The 19,155-nt window shown below is 36.5% G+C and overlaps 1 protein-coding gene across 1 annotated transcript in view; it reads left to right on the top strand.

Annotated features, from left to right (window-relative positions):
- Positions 1-575: 575 nt before the first annotated feature.
- Positions 576-19,155, top strand: part of LOC135206773 (mucin-2-like) — a gene marked incomplete at its 3' end in the record, with an annotated part of 58,834 nt that continues 40,254 nt past the window's right edge. Inside the window, exons 1-2 of the mRNA XM_064238266.1 lie at positions 576-682; positions 16,728-16,922. Coding sequence (XP_064094336.1) covers positions 16,745-16,922 — 178 coding nt within the window. The remainder of the gene's footprint in view (positions 683-16,727; positions 16,923-19,155) is intronic.

Raw genomic sequence — 19,155 nt, 5'->3', positions numbered from 1 at the left:
CACCGAAATACAGTCCTTAGCTTTAAACGAGTGTTTTAATGGGCCTTTTATACTTTATATATATATATATATATATATATATATATATATAATATATCTATATATACATATATATATATATATCTATATATATACTATATATATATATATATATGTATATATATATATAGTATATAATATATATATATATATATATATATATATATATGCATACACAGAGCTACAAACATGATAAAATATATAAACTTTTCGCTCCTATTCTTGATAACTGGGAATATTTTCTGACAAATTATTCATTTGATTTTCGTTCCGGTAAACAAATCAAGATTCGCGCGACAACGGGAGGCAATCACTTAACCTTGGGTGACTCGCTATCTAGAAAAAGTAAAAACAAAAAAAAAAAAAAAAAAATTACGGTGTTTTGTCTTCCAGCCAAAGGCTCTCTACTCGTGTTTACATAAACCTCAAATCGATACATTTGATTACATTGTTTACAACCTATCGAACCCCAGAGAGGGGATGGGGGAAGAGGGGTGACGGCCCCTAGATATAGTGTCCTAACTAGAATGCCAGGTAATAATTTGAAGACAAATGGTGTGGCCTGGCTGCCAACGGTCCCTTCAGTGGTCACTTTCAGCAACGCCGTCGGCAAGAAGAGGAAGAGCGCTCGTTCCTGCTGAAGGTAAGGCAGCAGCAATTATAGTACTAGTGGTCGTGGTTTGAGGGATTTGTGTGCGAAGGTGGTCGTCGTGCGTTATATCTAGTGGTTTCTCGATTTATATATATATATATAATTAATAACTTGATCACGAAATATATAAAACGTGATGGTATGTATAAATATAAGTAATGCCACGGAGGAAAATGAAAAAGCGAGAACGTTAAGACCTCGTAGCATTACCTTTATATATATATATATATATATATATATATATATATATATATATATATATATATATATATATATATATATACATAACAGGGATGCAGGAAATAACTGGAAAAAGTTTGCATAACGTTCGAAGCGACAATTTTGCACCATCTTTGAACGCGCAAATGGTAACATCTCAGTTTCAAATACGATGTATGAACTTCGTAAAAATGCTAATTAAAAAACATGAATAAAACGTACGCATATAATAGGCAATCTTCTAAGTGGTTACAGTGCGTCAACAAACTTCATTACGAGAATATTTTCGTAATTCGTCGCGTGGTCTGTTCATATGGCAAATGAGCGCAGTGTCGCCACGTTCCCATGACTGAAGGACTTTAATCAAAATGTACTTGTGTTAGCCTACTAAATATCATGCAATGGGTAACAGTGTATATATTTTCTGTGTGTAACGCAGAAAGCCAAAGAGTATTGAACTATCCCCAACTCTCACAGAATCTACGTAAAACATGAAAATCCAAAGCAACACAATACTGTTATGTGGACGAGGTAACACCAAAATGACTTAAACATCGCGTCATTTGTCCCGGGAATGTGATTATAACAATAAGTGAATCACTCCTCTAGTTACTTTGAAGCGAATTCATTCTTAGAATTTTCATTTTACGCGCTCTCCCATTTTCGCTTACTCGGGGAGTAAGCCTACAAACTACTTAATCGTTGTTCTAGTGTGGGGAGGGATAGAAAAAGCCCTGTGGAAAAGCCTATTTACTTTGTAGTCCCTCAACGTTGAAACTACATTTTAGCCGTCTTGGATGAATGTGAGGATCTAGTGTTTGTTCGTAAAGTATCATTTTGGCTGGTCTAATTCCTGTAACAAATTGTTGAATATATAAAATTTAGGCAACAGGTCAAGCACTGGAACCTATGAGGTCATTCAGCGCTGAAATTAATGTTGAAACAATTGTAAAGACAGGGTGGAAAGCACGATGGAAGAAAGAGCGCACTGACGGCACAACCCACATACGGTGGGGAAAAAATAGTTGTGCGATGAGAATCTTGAAACTTGTGGTTTAATCATTTATATTCTTGAGAAGCTTACGCTGTTGAGTCTCTCGGTAACAATTTGGATATTTTAATCAAGACCCTTCAATTCACCTCTTCGCTACGCGTACGATTGTACTACTATATAACTTTTCTTGTATATGAATTTGCTAATTTTAAAAGCACGAACATCTGGGGGTAATATTTCTAGCGCCCAATAAGAATATGACAAATCCAGGTTGCCACTTGCCATACCATAGGTTTGAATGGGAACAACCCCGGTCCATACATCAACCTTGAAGAACACCACATTCTCTAACTGATACGTAACAGGACAATTCTTTCCCCCCGTGTCCTGATATCCCTGAAGTAATAATTATAGAATGAGATTGCACTACTAATATGACTTTCCTTGTGAATGAACATGCTAATTATGAGAGTATAAATATCAAGGGTAAAATTCCTTATGTCCGTATGACGTTTGGGTCCATACATCAACCCTGAGGAACACCAAGGTCCATAAATCAACCCGGTCCATACCTCAACCTTGAGGAACACCAAGGTCCATAAATCAACCCGGTCCATACCTCAACCTTGAGGAACATCAAGGTCCATAAATCAATTCGGTCCATACCTCAACCTTGAGGAACACCAAGGACCATAAATCAACCCGGTCCATACCTACCCGAGGAACACCTGGGTCCTAAAATCAACCCGGTCCATACCTCAACCTTGGGAACACCACAGACTCTAGCTGATATGTCACACGGCTAAGCTCTATAGGGCTTTCCCTTTTCCTGATATCCCTGAAGTGAAAATTGTAGAATAAGGTTGTGACCTTCGCCATGATAGTGAACGATGAACTTGTGGCGTTTAAAGGATGTGGTATCAAATTTGCTTGTTAATATTAACATACGCTTGTGATTGTTTAGGAAATTGATTCCGTATAAAAAACTGATATACACTTGTGACTGTTTAGGAAATTGGCAACGATAAGTCAAAATTGCGTTAGTGATGTGGAGTTTAGGGAGGCGGTATTAACATTCCGTATAAAAAACTGAACATACGCTTGTGATTGTTGAGGAAATGAGCAAGGATACGTCAAAAATAAGTTATTAAAAGTTACGTTTGTGTTACGCTCCAAACCCCAGAATATTGATATTCACATAATATCTCCTAACTTCAGCATTTTCATGACGTGAGTCATTAGTCTATAAATTACTGCTGACACTTTATCAATTGTCTTATTTTCTCATTCTTTCTTCAAAACTCCATAATAAAATGACGAGTTTTCCCATCGTTCTAAACATCCACGTGAATCCTCGGACAGAAAGTAACCCCCATTAAAACAGAGGCGTCTGTCTCCTCCAGACACAGGCAGGAATCCACTCACTATAACACGTCAGTCCTGAAAGCTATTACTCTCTCTCTCTCTCTCTCTCTCTCTCTCTCTCTCTCTCTCTCTCTCTCTCTCAGTGGAGAGCAGTGACTGTGAAATTGGAAATAGTCTAACCCTGTTACCCTGGATTCGCTGAATACGAAAGTTACGAAGGAGAGAGAGAGAGAGAGAGAGAGATGAGAGAGAGAGAGAGAGAGAGAGAGAGAGAGAAAGTTGGAAGTGTGGAACTCGAGGAAACGATTGAAGAGGAGAGCAAACGATGATAATGAGCGCATAGTGAAATGTACCGATAATGTTTGGTGGATGAAATAATATTAATGCTAAAAATTCATAATGGTTCATTACTTGTAATAATAATAATAATAATAATAATAATAATAATAATAATAATAATAAAATTTACCATTATTATCACTGCTCACTTAAGTACGTTTTCCATGGACAAGTCTAAAGAATATTAACTCAATAAGTGAATAACCTGTAACTAAAATAATAAAAAAAATAAGTCTATACACCATGTTATAGAAAGATGTCGCTTAAGTGGTAAATAGTAATAATAATAATAATAATAATAATTTATCATCTTTATCACTATTCATGTGCAAGCTAAACGTGTGTGAGCATAACATCTAAATAAATAGCATATGAAACAAATTATTCTATAGAACCATGTTATAATAAGAAGCCGTTTACATCACAAATAATAATAATAATAATAATAATAATAATAATAATAATAATAATAATAATAATAATAGTCCACATTATTATATGGGTAAATATACATATCTAAAAATATGCAGACACCGAACCTGCTCGATTCTCCAAATCAAAATCATTGTACACTGACACAAAGGGGGATTTTGTCAACCATTATAGTGACTCGTGTGGTTACAGAGATTTTTTTAAAAATTATAATAATAATGAATAAAAAAATACTTATAGTCTTAAAATGGACAAACCAATCCACAGTTATATGTACATATGAATTATAAAGAAGCAGGGGTGGCCGGACTTTTGAACTCCGAGATCTATCTAAAGACTGAAAGCCTTTTACGATCTAACATACTATTATGACGTGGAAAAAAAATAATTTCAAATAGCGCCATAGCACGATAAAACATGAGTACAACTGCCTCACTTATATATATATATATATATATATATATATATATATATATATATATATATATATATATATATATATATATCGAGCTACAATGTCCTTTAATATCTAATTCACTCTACCTCAAAATTAATATATTTTCATATATGCTTAACCGAAGGGGAATTTTTTTTCTCGATAATAGACTTGCCTGGACCGGGGCGCGAACCACGGAGCCTTTCAAATCCAGGAACGTCAGTGAAGCTTTTACCTACTAGACCACCGCAAGAGGCTTCACTGACGTTCCTGGATTTGAAAGGCTCCGTGGGTTCGGGTTCGTGCCCGGTCCAGGCAAGTCTATTATCGAGAAAAAAAAATTCCCCTTCGGTTAAGCATATATAGTATTAATTAATTCCGAGGTAGAGCAAATTAGATATAAAAGACATTGTAGCTCGATATATGTATATGAATCACGGAAATGTGATATGACTTATATATATATATATATATATATATATATATATATATATATATATATATATATATATATATATATATATATGCTTGTACTTTTTGTTTCGTTTATATAGGATTGTGGGGGAACGGCGATCAACCAATTAAATGGCCGCGATCGACTGGTAGATCGACTGTTTAGATACCTTTCAATTAAAGGATTGAAAATGGGACCCGTACAGATTCCCGAAAAGCATCTGTAGAGTCTTATCTTTATATATATGTACATATACATACCTGTGGATTTGTTTCTCCAATAATAATAATAAACACACTGCAAGGTAAGTAGCACGCATTAACTCACGAGCTATAGACATTCCCAATATTTGACGCTTTTGTGAAGAGGATGGTGATTTTTATTAGTAAAAAAATAGTTCGATGGAGAGCGTTGCGGTTGCAGTTGAATTCTGGGAAGGCTTAGGTCAAACGCTGTTAATCCACGGTGACTCAAAGGGTGGCTTCCGGGTACCAGGTTATTGGCAGATTAATACTCGGTTTTCCTAGATTTCGGAAGACTTTCAGTCATCACAAAATCGAGGGGTGTCTGACCCACTCGTTTTCTCTTCCAGCGTATTATTATCATCATTATTATTTATTAATTTATTTATTTATTTTTGTCTATCACAGTCCTCCATTCGAATGTGTGGTACTTATAGGCGTGGGGTTCCGGGTTGCATCCTGCCTCCTTAGGAGTCCATCACTTTTCTCACATGTGCCCTGTTTCTAGGAGCACACTCTTCTGCATGAGTCCTGCATCTACTTAAACCTCTAGTTTTTCCAGATTCCTGTTCAGGGATCTTGGGATCGTGCCTAGTGTTCCAGTGATATAGGTACAATTTCCACTGGCATATCCCGTATCCTTCTTATTTCTATTTTCAGATCTTGATGCTTATCCATTTTTTCCTTTTCTTTCTCTTCAACTCTGGTTGTCCAGGGTATTATTGCGACCATTACTTTCTTGTTGATTTGTCAAATTATCATCCATATTATTATATTATTATGATTATTATTATTATATTATTATTATTATAATGCCCGTTTTCCTAGTGTTCTTGAAAATAGCATCTGATTTGTGTGAGCAATAAACTGCCAAATATTAAATCAAACACAGAGCTAAGCCAACTTTTGCCACTGTTCCAAAGTGAGTCATCACCGCTACGAAGCGAATACCCGAGAGATTTGAAATATGGTCGAAAATTTGATTGTCTTTCATAGCCACCTCTGCGCAAAACTATGTCCAAACACGCAACTGCAAGCCGCGAATTACTCCGAAATCGTAGTATGGGAAGCGGGTGGGGTGGTGGGGAGGAGTCAACAAACGCCTCTTCCCCAGGAAGGAATTTCAAATCGAGAGAGAGAGAGAGAGAGAGAGAGAGAGAGAGAGAGAGAGAGAGAGAGAGAGCACCGACGAAGTAACGTACGGCTAATTGGAGAGCCAAATAGTCGCGTACGAGTTTCCTGGTCGTTTGATTGACGTCATTGCCCTTCCACCTCTCTCTCTCTCTCTCTCTCTCTCTCTCTCTCTCTCTTCTCTCTCTGCTTTAAAAGTTCAGGTCGTGCTTGAGGCTTCGAGGGAACGGGAAGCGCAAAAGAATGATGCATGAAGTGGACACCTTCCTCTTTACTTTCTGTTCACGGAAGGTAGAAAGCGGATCATTATAAAAGAAGAGAATATTTTAGGAAGATTAAAAAAAAAGGGAAAGTATTTAGAAAAAATATTCTTTATATGAGTACGAGAGGCCACACCACCAGATATTCCTAATCTTAGTAAGTCTTACTTGACGCGTACATCACGGATATCTGTACATTAAATCTAGGACCGAAGGAACTTTAAAATTTACAATTAACTTCCCCCCCCCCCCCCCCCCACCCCCGGACGCCCAATCTCTCTCTCTCTCTGTCTCTCTCTCTCTCTCTCTCTCTCTCTCTCACATATATACACAAACACACACACACATATATATAATGTATATATTCATATATATTACATATATTTACAAAATATACACATTTATTAAAAGGATTTTACCAGACCACTGAGCTGATCATCAACTTTCATGGGGCTGCCATACCCAAAAAGTTGATGAAAGGGCATGCAGGAGAAGATTCGCACTTAGGCCTTGACTCACACCGTCTCAGCAGCAATAGTCTCCAGGAACAGAATGCTACCCCCCCCCCACCCCCCCCCACCCCCCTTCTCCCCCCTCATTCCCCCATCTCTTGGAGACTGCTCCATGTGTTTAACTGCTCTATCTCTCCATTGCGCTTTCCCTCAACGGCGCCACCATTGACGACGGACGTGCCCAGGCTATCAGGCACAGTGTGAAGTGAATGGTTTAAGACACCCTCTTCTTCTTACATTATCTGATTCTATAACGTTTCATTGCTGCAAGCAACTTATGGTCTTTAGTCATTGCCCAAGCATCACTCCCAGCCATTGTACCGTGTAACCTGCTACTCCCTTTGAGTGTGGTGATGCCGTAAGTGCCCTCCCGTCCCATGGTGTTTTTGAATCATTAAGTGTCCCGTGGAGATTAGCTTTGCTATAGTGCCGGGACGTAACATTCACCCCTGTGTTTAATCAGGAATGCAACTCCCGCAAAAGGGATCGTCTTTAGTCCTACATCTTCCGATCCCCTCCACGTGTTTGTAGCCAGTGTATTGATGTCTTCATAACATGCTTGCAGATGCCCTTCCATGTGCCTAGTTGTGGGAAGTGGATTCTTGCAAACCTGTGATTCAGGGATTCATCATATCTCAACTTTCATTTCCACCAGCACCGAGTATCCTGGTCCTCCACTCCAGTCTACGTACAGCAGTTAATCTTTGACTTACCTAACTTCCTTCACTATAAAACCGGCCCTAAGCCCTAATCTTGAGTTTTTTCTATTTGTGTTATGGTTCCTTAATTCATTCTTGTCCTTAAATTACCGCAACTCAGATCTGTTGCTCTTGGAAGGAACCACATACATAACAATATATATATATATATATATATATATATATATATATATATATACATATGTGTGTGTGTGTGTGTGTGTGTGTGTGTGTACATACATTTGATCCACATAAAACAGCGCAATGCTTAACCTAGAAGTTACAGCTAACAACTACCGATTGCCACACGCGGATCACACTGAAAACACCAGTGTTTTGTGTGTAAACATCAAGAGACTGGTCCACGTTTCCACAGACTACATAAAAAAGGATTTAATTAAAGGGAAGTGGAGGCACTAAATTACCAAGATAGATTACGACCATTATTAGGAGGCGTTTTTGTGCGGAGTTTGTGCTTTCAATAAAAGCACTTTTTAGTTTACGTCACGGCAACACAGTAGCATCAGATGAATACCTTTGTAAGGGTCCGAGAGGTTCTATTTGCCTGTAATATTATCCAGGAATGACGAGCTTCCCTTCATGACAAAAGGGAGGGATCTCTGCCACTGGCTCTTGCAGGACCTGTGCTAGGAATTGTGAAGCCTGATTAGAAAATTATGGAAATTAAGACGGTTTTTCTCTCTCATATAAGAAAGCGTGATCCGACCAACAGCTTACTCGGACGCGTGCTAAAATCTACGGTCAAATAGAGCATTGTTTCACCAACAAAGATTAAAATAAATGTGCTATATTCTATTAGAAATAAGTTTTCTGTACTGTTTGGCATGCACATTATTTATTTTTTACATCTTCATTCTAATAAATAAATCATAAATATATCCTAAAATTTCTGTATCTTTAACTCAACCCGAAACACCATTTTTAGACCTTTTAGGCTTTTCTATAAACCTTTCCTAACCCCCAAACAAGAATAAGAACAAGAACAATAACAACAACAACAACAACAACAAAGGATTTGTAGGCTTACTCCTAAAGTGAGCGAAAATGATTTTCCCAGTGAAATTTTCTGTTAATATATTTTGCACAATAATGTGATGAATAATACTTCCTCATTCTTCATTTCATGTTTTCGGTAGCGGTTTATTCCTCTTGGAATAGAGAGAAATCTTCAAATGGAATCTCTGGCGCGCAGCAGCAAATTCCTTAACTGTAACCAAATACTGAACCTTCCCTGAAAAAGTGGGACGCCATATCTTCAAAACTGACCATGGAATCTTCTTGAAAATAATCTCATTATGTTTCACACACCCAAATTATTTATCGATTCCATTTAAAGTAACTTAACCTAACCCAACCTAACCTAACACAGGAGCATGGAAAAAAAAACCGGGGCTGGTGCATTACTATAGTAGATTCACATCAACAGTGCATTTGATGTCTAGGCCCTTCCCTTATGATGCTCCTGATTGGCTATTGATGAGCCAGTTACAGGGTTGGAAACTCTCAGTTTCTCTCGAGAGTCGACTGGAGCGTCGTAAGGGACAGGCCTAAACATCAAATGCACGGCTGATGTGAATCTACTATAGTAAACATCTCCGGAATTTGGCGCGAGGTCCCTATAGGGGAGGGGTTCTCAAACTCCTTAACACCTCGACCACCTAATGAAGTTATAATTTTCTATCGACCCCCTAAACTAGCATTTAATAATTCAAGAAAAAAAACACCAATTTCAAAACCAATTTGAGAATTATTAGTTTAGTACTTGACATGCAGTATGATAAAAATGTAACACCTAGTAAGAAAATATGTTTAGAACTTTAGATATATGAGTATATGTAACTTGAGTTGCCGACCCGTTAGTTATTCGTCGACCCCCTTTTGACATCTTGACTATTCATCGACCAGAGGGTCCTATTGACCCTTGGGGGTCGATATCGACCAATTTGAGAACCTCTGCTTTAGGGCACTGGGCCCAATTTGATCAAATTGGTCTAATAGGCTTCAAACCGACAATATACGTCGTGTGATATTCAAAGATCAAGTTTCAGTAAACTGTAGATGATATTTATTAGAAGAAAACTCTAGTAATCCATCCAACACAAATTTTTGTTATGAAGAGAAACGATCACCTTCAGACGAAGGAATATTATCTATTATTTTAACGCACTGGGAAAAAAATACCACTTTGCGGTAGTAATCTTAAGCAAACTACTAACTCGAGAATTACGGCGATTAATAATAAGCCAGCCATCGAAAATCGTATTTCCTTTGTTATTACAGTTACTTGAAGAGATTTTGATAACACTTCAAGTGCTAGATTTTTTCCATTTCTTATTTTTGATAGCCGGAGGATGTTAAAATTTTCAAAAATTCTAAAGTTTAAATATCGCCTTAAGAAATTAATAATTACAATTCAATATTATCCTCATAACCCTATTGTAGTACTTCTGGAACTTGAGTAAATTTATCTTATCTTTCCAATTCAATATTAATCGACGTTGTTAGTTGGTAAGAGTCTGGAGGTCTACATCAGGCCTCTTAATTCCTTCAGCACCTTACGACACTTCCGGTCCACCTGGGTGTAAATGGGCAAGTACCCATGCAGGGCCAAAAACAGCCCACCTAATTTGATCTAACCAATCAGGCAGATATTCAAGAATATCACAATACCATTAGAATAAAGTGTAATCCGACCTCCAGCTTACTCGGGACTTGAGTAAGATTTTTATCTCTCGCTTAAGTTGTAAACAATACATTCCTAACTTAACGTAAATTAAAATGTGCTAAAATCTATGGCCAAATAAATCCTTGCTTCATTAACGAAAATTAAAATAAATACGATATATTTTACTAGAAATAAGTTTTATGCACTGTTTAACAGGCACATTATTTATCTTTTACATTTTCATTCTAATAAATAAATCGTAAATATCCTATCATAGAATTCATGCATCTTTAACTCAACCCAAAACACCTTTTTCAGGCCTCTTTAGGCTCTTCTATGGACCTTCCCTAGCCCCCAACAAGAACAACAACATAAGTAAGAGAAAATTGTTTCCAGTCATGTATCATTTTAGCGTATGCTAGACCAAAATAATGTTAAACTACATTAAACAAATGGTTTCAATTGAGTATCAGCCTCAGTTTTCTATTCTATCACTCTATTTTTGTGATATACATGAAACCAATGAAGTCTATTCAATAGAAATAGAGGAATAAAATTCAAAACTAAGGCTAACATTCAATCGAAAACATTTACCAAAATAATCTCAGCCCTGAACTGTTTATTAGATATGAAAACCCCGAAGCAAAACGAGCGTTTGCTTCACGAACTGGACGCGACTTGTGCTCCAGGAATCGAACTCCAGTAAACTGTGTTCTCGAGCTGTTAATTAGCCGTCACAAAGCTTTCCAATACCACTAACACTTGCATTGAGGCAGGTCGGGAACCGTGGACTAATTGAAGTTCAAACAAACAAAGGAAAATGCAAAATTCCTTTTCGTAAAATCAGACTCAGTCACGCGACCTGACTTTACCCACCTACTTTTCTTTAGAAGTATATATATATATATATATATATATATATATATATATATATATATATATATATATATATATATATATATATATATATATATATATATATATATATTATATATATATATAAATCAAAGTGGTATAATATTGTCTTGAAAAATAGCGGGTTCTCTAATCTTGACACGATCCAAAAATTGTATTCGGCGTCAAAGAACTGGAGTGATTGGGGGGGACATGTTTGAAATCGGTACAACATATTAAGTCTTTTTTAAGGGACGAACGATATCAACCCATTCGTGACCAAAATTATATAACGCACATGAATAAGAAATGACGTACATCGCAACATTCTGTAACTTCAAAATGCTTCGGGTTCACCCGAAAGCCTCTGTTTACCTGTTGTCCGGTGCTAACGACGGAAGGAGTATTGACCACCACCCTTGTGCAAACACAACAGCTCTATTTACTGGGTCACAATTGGAGGGGGTCTGTCGAAAATTGGAACAACAAGAATCCATACGAAGTAAAGAAGGAACAAGAATAGAAAATAGAATATTGCCCCGTCTTTCCCATTCAGCGCAAACACACACACACACACATATATATGTATATATATATATATATATATATATATATATATATATATATATATATATAATATATATAAATATATGTATAAAGTTTCAATTGTGGTCACCTCCACTTCATTAGACCAGTGGTCAAACGTTCGAATTGGCTAACATGGTTGAAGGGGTTTCATATCGATTCTAATTACGAAAACACCGAGTTCGACGGTGATTTGTAATGGTCAGAATCGATATAAACTTATAGCCTCTTCGTTGGCCGACTTGATCGTGTCACTGTCCGTCCTGATTTCGTTCCCGTCCACTGGACAGTGGTTCGATCCCATGAGGGGACGAAATTATTATCAACTAAAAATTCCCCTTCGGTACATATATGAAAATATATCAATTCCGATGTAGAGCGAATTAGATATTAAAGGATATTTGTAGCTCGAATGATATATAATATCTACCTCGGAATTAATATATTTTCACATATGTAAACCGAAGGGGAATTTTTTAGTTGATAATAGTAATGCACAGGGAGCAGGGGCAGTAACAAACAACATTACGTTTTACAATTTATTCCGACGCCTTTTGCATCCCCAGGGTCTGTACAATAAATAATGACCAATATAAATTATATGAATTTGCAAGTTGTCTAAATATCAGTTACAAAGTAGAAGATCAATCGAAAACCAAAATTTCGCACATACGTAAAAGTACACTAAAAACTGAGACAATAAGACGAGAAATTAAAAGCACACATGTTAATTAAAAGTTCAGACCAAAAAAAAAAAATAAATAAATAAAAATAAATATACAGTTAAGAAATATCTGAGGAGCACTGGGGGTCGACCTACCATGGCAAGAGATAAATATATGTATATATTGGTCTGAATTTCAGCCAGAACCAAGCCAAAATAACTCGTTTTAGAGGGGAATTCGGACATTTTTTCAGTCGCCCCTCTTCACCAGCCTCCGTTCTCTTTGAATGCCTCTTTGTCCCTCCCGATTGGCTGCCTTTGAAATTAATCTCCACAGGTATCCCACTGGGCCCGTGATTCAGACTTTGGGCGGGACTTATATTGGAAGGAAAAAGTTGGACCTTGGGCAGAGCACTTGTTGGAAAGAGAGCTGGATGCGAAGTTATAAAAGGAGACCACAAACGAGAGCATTTTACGGGCTGCTCTGTGAGCAAGAGCCCGTGCTGACACAAGGTCAGCTTAATCAAAAACAACAACAACAACACATTGTTCACTCTTCTCCCCCCTTGCTCTCCCTCTCCTCTGGGGAACCGCACCCCCCCCCCCCCCCACACCTATTCATTTATTGTCCTTAGTGAGAAAACTTCAGCCCAGCAATTCAGAAGCCAAGGGTGCAGTCAGTTACGTGTATTTTTTTTTCTTTTTTTTCAAGGCGACTTTTCTCCTATTGGCTCAACATCGCATTCACTATATTGGCTACCGTAAAGCCTGGGTAACACATTGGCGATTTCAGACCATGACTGTCATAAGGACTGGGTTTGGCGATCAATTTCCTATAGTCGCGGGGCTTGGGGTCCCCTAAACAAGAAAAGTCCGCTGATATCAACTTTAGGACGACTTCCCCAATGAATCATTACAACTTCATTGCGCAAGGTGAGATGAGACTACATTTAAGCCACACCCATATTTAACGGTTTTTACAGGACGGCGAGTTCTGTGAGGGCATGACGATTTATTTGCGATTTACTTACGTGAACGTGGATGCCATCATATATATATATATATATATATATATATATATATATATATATATATATATATAATCTAATAACTCTCTCTCTCTCTCTCTCTCTCTCCCCTGTCCTCTCTCCGTCTCCTCTCTTAGCCTCGTCTTTCCTCTCGTCCTCGTTCTCATCTGATTATATATATATATATATATATATATATATATATAATATAGATATATATATATATATATGTAAATATATATATAATATATATATATAATATATATATATATATAATATGTATAATATATATATATATATATATATATATATATATATAATCTTATATAAACTCTAATAAACTCTAATAACTCTCTCGTCTCTCCTCTCTCTCGCTCTCTCCTCTCTGCTCTTCTCACTCCTCTCTCTCTCATCTCCCTCTCTCTCTCATCGCTCTCTCTTCTCCTCCTCTCTCTCGTCTCTCTCTCTCGCTCTCTCTCTCTTGCTCGATAGCCTTGCTCGCTATATAGTATATATATAGTTAGATATAGATATATATATATGATATATAATATATATATATAATATGTATATATATATATATTAAATATATATACATATAGAATATACATGTAATAATATATAATATAGATATATATATATATATATAATACTAAACTCTAATAACTCTCTCTACTCTCTCTCTCTCTCTCTCTCTCTCTCTCTCTCTCTCTCTCTCTCTCTATCTCTCTCTCTCTCTCTATATATATATATATATAATATATATATTTATATATATATAGTATATATGATATATATATTATTATTTTTTTTTTGTTATTTATATTTTTTTTATTTTTTTTCTAATAATATATATATATAAATTATTATTTTTTTTTTATTTAATATTTAATTTTTCTACTAACTAAATCAATAGTATTTTCCATTTATCTCCCATAGATTCAGAGTGTTTCAGACCCCCATAAATCTTCTTCATGATCGTATCAAGTCCTTGGTGTTAGCCACTTGTGTGTTGCTCAACGTTGATTTAAAAAAAAATCAAACTGCCAGGAGTGAGTGAGGCAGATCTAGAGGACTCGGTAACACGTGATTATGTAAACTCCCCTGCTGGCTTCGTTCATTGGCAGGAATCAATTGATATAATAAACCGATAAAAAATGCATTTTCATACTTCAGAAAATCATGTTGAAAAACTATATAGATTTCCTGAATAAAACTTAAAATTCAAAAAATATTTATATGATTACCAAATATATTTTCTTTTAAGTATTATGCATTGTCATATTTATCTATATCTGAAGTTCTCAGATTATATCAAGAATACCTACTGAAAATTTTTAATGCAATATATATTTTACACAAAACAGAAAACGCCTTTTTATTTCTTACGCTTCAGAACATCCTAATAAATTGAATTTGATTTCAATGAACTCACTAAAGAAAATCACGTTGAAAAACTGTAAATTTCTTGAATAAAAGCTAAACTTCACTTTTATTTATATTACCGAATATATTTTCGTTTGATTTGTATTCATTGTCATATCTAGTTATATTTGAAGTTCTCAAGTTATATCAAGAATGCAGAAAATCTTGAATCTAAAATTTATTTTATTCAAAATTGAAAACCGAGGCATCTTTATGCAATTAATTAAGCCCTTGAACTATATTTATAGGCCGCCGACGCACTTGACACATTCAGACTCACTGCGTAGCCCCACTGCGCACGTTGTGGGTTTGCCAAGTATATGGCGTATGTTGTACTGAATACCGTAACTCGCCATTGCTAGTTACAACTTGCGTAATCACATGCCGTAATTCGAGAGACCATTACGAAATTGTTGCGTTTGGCGCCATGACATGGCAAATCTTGATGAGATTAATTGATTGATTGATGCAAAAAATGTACCATGGCGTCCCAACAACTTAGGTCATCGACGCCGCAAGGCAACTTTTGACAGTAGTCGTGAAATGACGGCGACTATGCAGGGCAGCCTTGCATAGTCGCCATCACTGGCGCAAAGTCGTCAAACTTGGGGACTTGGTTACGATCTATGCCGATCTAAGGTGAACTGTTTGTATTGAAAGCGTAGTAGAGTCGTCATGAGCAAAATTTCGGCCGTTAAGTCTTGCACAGTTTGACATCGCCAATGTGTGACCCAGGCTTAACGCAGTTTCCCATTGCTGCCTTCGATGCTATAAACAATTCCCTTTGTGATGTTATTAGTGATATTGAATCTAACTGTGATAGTTCCATTTAGACTAGTGTCTACTGCATCGGGAAGTAACTAACGCAGTATACTTTTCTGTATAAGCTCCCAGTCATTCTATATCATTGTCAGTGGACTTTGATGTGAAAAAATGAGAGAATCTTGTTTAACGTTCCCCACGTGTCTATTGCCTTTGTACCGATCCTGGAGTGAAATCTCTTTGCAGATGCAAATATTTACAGCCTAGCTGTGAGAAGTCTGGAACCCTTGGAAGTGACGCCATGAACCCTTAAGTAATTCGCAGTGCGCTCTTCTTTCTGTGCCCAGATCATTTTCCAGCTAGGTGTCCTGGTTGACATTCAATCAACCGCATTCTGAACCATAGAGAGTCCCTGTTACCCTTAAGGTGTAAATTGCTTACTCACGAAATATAGTGTAAATATACTTCAGTTAAAACTAAATCTCTAGAGTTTTTATATCATTTTTTCCCTCCATTGATGCCGGCCTTCAGCTGTAAAGTTTTTTTATGTTTTTGTTCTCTAACAAGGCTTTTGAGGAGTCAGTATATATATATATATATATATATATATATATATATATATATATATATATATATATATATATATATATACATAAATTCTTCTGTTAAAACAGGATATGTCTCAAGTATAAAAGGCCCATCAAAACACTCGGGTTTGAAGCTGACGACTATGGGCCGCGGCTCATACAGCATTATACTGAGACCACCAAAAGATGGATCTATTTTCAGTGGCCTTGATTATATGTTGTAGCAGCTGTACAGAAAACTCGATTGCGCCGAAGAAATTTCGGCGCCTTTTTTACTTTTTTTGTAATGTTTCTCTCTCTCACTCTCTCCCTCTCTTCCACAGGTCAACCTTGAACGGCGATGACCTACCTCCTTCACCAGACCTTGTACTGCCTGATGACGCTCTTCGTCGTCAGGAGGACGTCGGCACAGACCAAAGAGTTCTACCAAAGACACGAGGGGAGCAGCCGCTGCGGGAATGTCCGAAGGACGGTTCAAGTGACTTCTCTCACAGCTTGTGCTTCCATATGTGAAAACGGTAGGCCTATTGTTAGCTAGGAATGTGCTTCTCTGAATTTGTGACCAAAACCTTCTGAATGTTTAATGTGACTGGGAGAAAGTGTGCCTAAGAAAGGGGAAAGGAGGCCAGCTAACCATTTAATAAGAAATACTCTGCCCCCGTAGATTTATGATAGCCACCCGCTCGCTACAAAAGTTAAATGTTGTATTAAGTAGTCAGACAAAAACGACAAAATCATAATCATGGACAAAGACTTCTACCTCGACAAAATCAACCAGCTCCTACGTGACACAAAGACTTAGGACAAATTGACGAAAAATCCCCTCCAAAACCTCCCCACAGAATTTTTTAGGAAAGTAAAATTAACTGGCCAAGACAAAAAAACCAATAAACTATTGCAGAAATTTCAAGTCATTAACCCAAAACTACCTTACTTTTATGGCCTTCCCAAAACTCATTAAGACCCATCATCTCATGTGCCGGAGCTTTCAATTATAAAATTTCTATATGTTTGGCTGGCATCCTTTCCCCTTTCTTAGGCACTTTTGCTCCCAGTCACATTAAACATTCCGAAAATTTTTGTTACAAATTCAGAGAAGCACATATTCCATTTCACAACATAACATTTTTAAGCCTTGATGTAGATTCCCTATTCACAAAAGTACCAGTATAGGACGTTCTTCAGTTTTTAAGGGAAAAATTAGTTCCCTGTTCAGATCATTTCCTTCTGGCCCTTGACAAAATAATAGTTAGTTGAATTATGTGTATCTAATAACGTATTTTCATTCAGGGAGTCATTCTATAAGCAAAAATTCGGGTGTAGCATGGGTAGCCCGTTAAGTCCTGTTTTAACCAATTTATACATGGAATACTTTGAAACTATAGTAATGTAATAAAACCCAAAAGAATGCTGTGGATGAGATATGTAGATGATATTCTAACATTTTGGAATAATAGGCGGGGCAATTTCAACGAATTCCTTTCAAAATTAAATGCATTAGGGCCTATCATCAAATTTAAAGTTGAATGGGAAACAGACAACAAAATTCCTTTTCTTGTTTTTTTAATAATTAGAGACATGGCAGAATACAAATTTACCAGATACAGAAAACCAGCATTCTCACTTTCATACATTCACTACTTTAGTTACCATGACATTTCTATCAAGTTAGGCATAACCACCAACCTATTCTTAAGAGCCTAAAAAATTTGTTCCCCGGATTTACTAGAAAAGGAATTTGAACTGATTGAACCAGCTTTCGTCTTTTATCCTGACCATAATACAGTCTCTGAAATATAGTACTTACTCTCTATATTTTGGCATTTTTATGGGCTCCTTTTATTAGATGGCAGTCTGTTGTAACAGAACACGTTTACCAGTTATATATATATATATATATATATTATATAGTATATATATATATATATATATATATATATATATATATATATGTACGTATATTGTGTGTGTGTATATACATATATGTCATATCAAGTAAGCCTTTACTAACAGTAAAGTCAACGGTACCGTTATTTTTAGAAACCTTCCCAAATTATTTTCCAACCTGCTGCAACAATACATCACAGCAAACCTGCACTTCAAAATCGTTAAATAAAAAAATAAATGGAAAAATCCTCCTAAAACCACAACAACGTAAATTCTCGGTCTCCATAAACTTGTCCTTGGAAAAAAATTCGCTCATTCCTTTCAATTAGCGAACCTTTGCAATAAATCCAGCTCGAGTCTACGTAAACGATGACGCATAGAAACAAATGAAGACGGAAGAGCTAATTCAGTTACCTTTCGTTTATCGATTACCTCTGACTAGGGACGCGTAGTTTTCACCGGTTTTTATTAGCAGGATATCTTGAGAATGGAAAGACGGAATTTGGCGAAATATGGTGCATACTTCCGTGAGGTGTCAATCTCGAAATGACGGGTTTCCGCTCGAGTTGACTAAGGGATTAAAGTTAGATCTGGCAGAATTGTTGACAGTTTAGGTGGCCAAGTACCAGAAATGTTTTTGCAGTTGAAGATGAGGATAAACTCGTATTCATACAGAAAAAAACCCACGGGAGCCACTGGTTTGCAATCCAAGCTTCCAAAGAATATAGTATTCATTTGAAAGAAGTAACAGAAGGTGATGGGAAACACAGAAGGACTAGATCAGTTATTAGAAAAGAAAAATTAAATTGACAGACTAATAAGTACATGGATAAAGATATCAAGGAGGAATACAGTGACGTCGAA

The sequence above is a fragment of the Macrobrachium nipponense genome, chromosome 31, assembly GCF_015104395.2.
Source record: "Macrobrachium nipponense isolate FS-2020 chromosome 31, ASM1510439v2, whole genome shotgun sequence".
NCBI classification, from domain to species: domain Eukaryota; kingdom Metazoa; phylum Arthropoda; class Malacostraca; order Decapoda; family Palaemonidae; genus Macrobrachium; species Macrobrachium nipponense.
The sequence above is the reverse complement of the archived record's forward strand: the minus strand, read 5'-3'. Positions and strand labels throughout refer to the sequence as shown.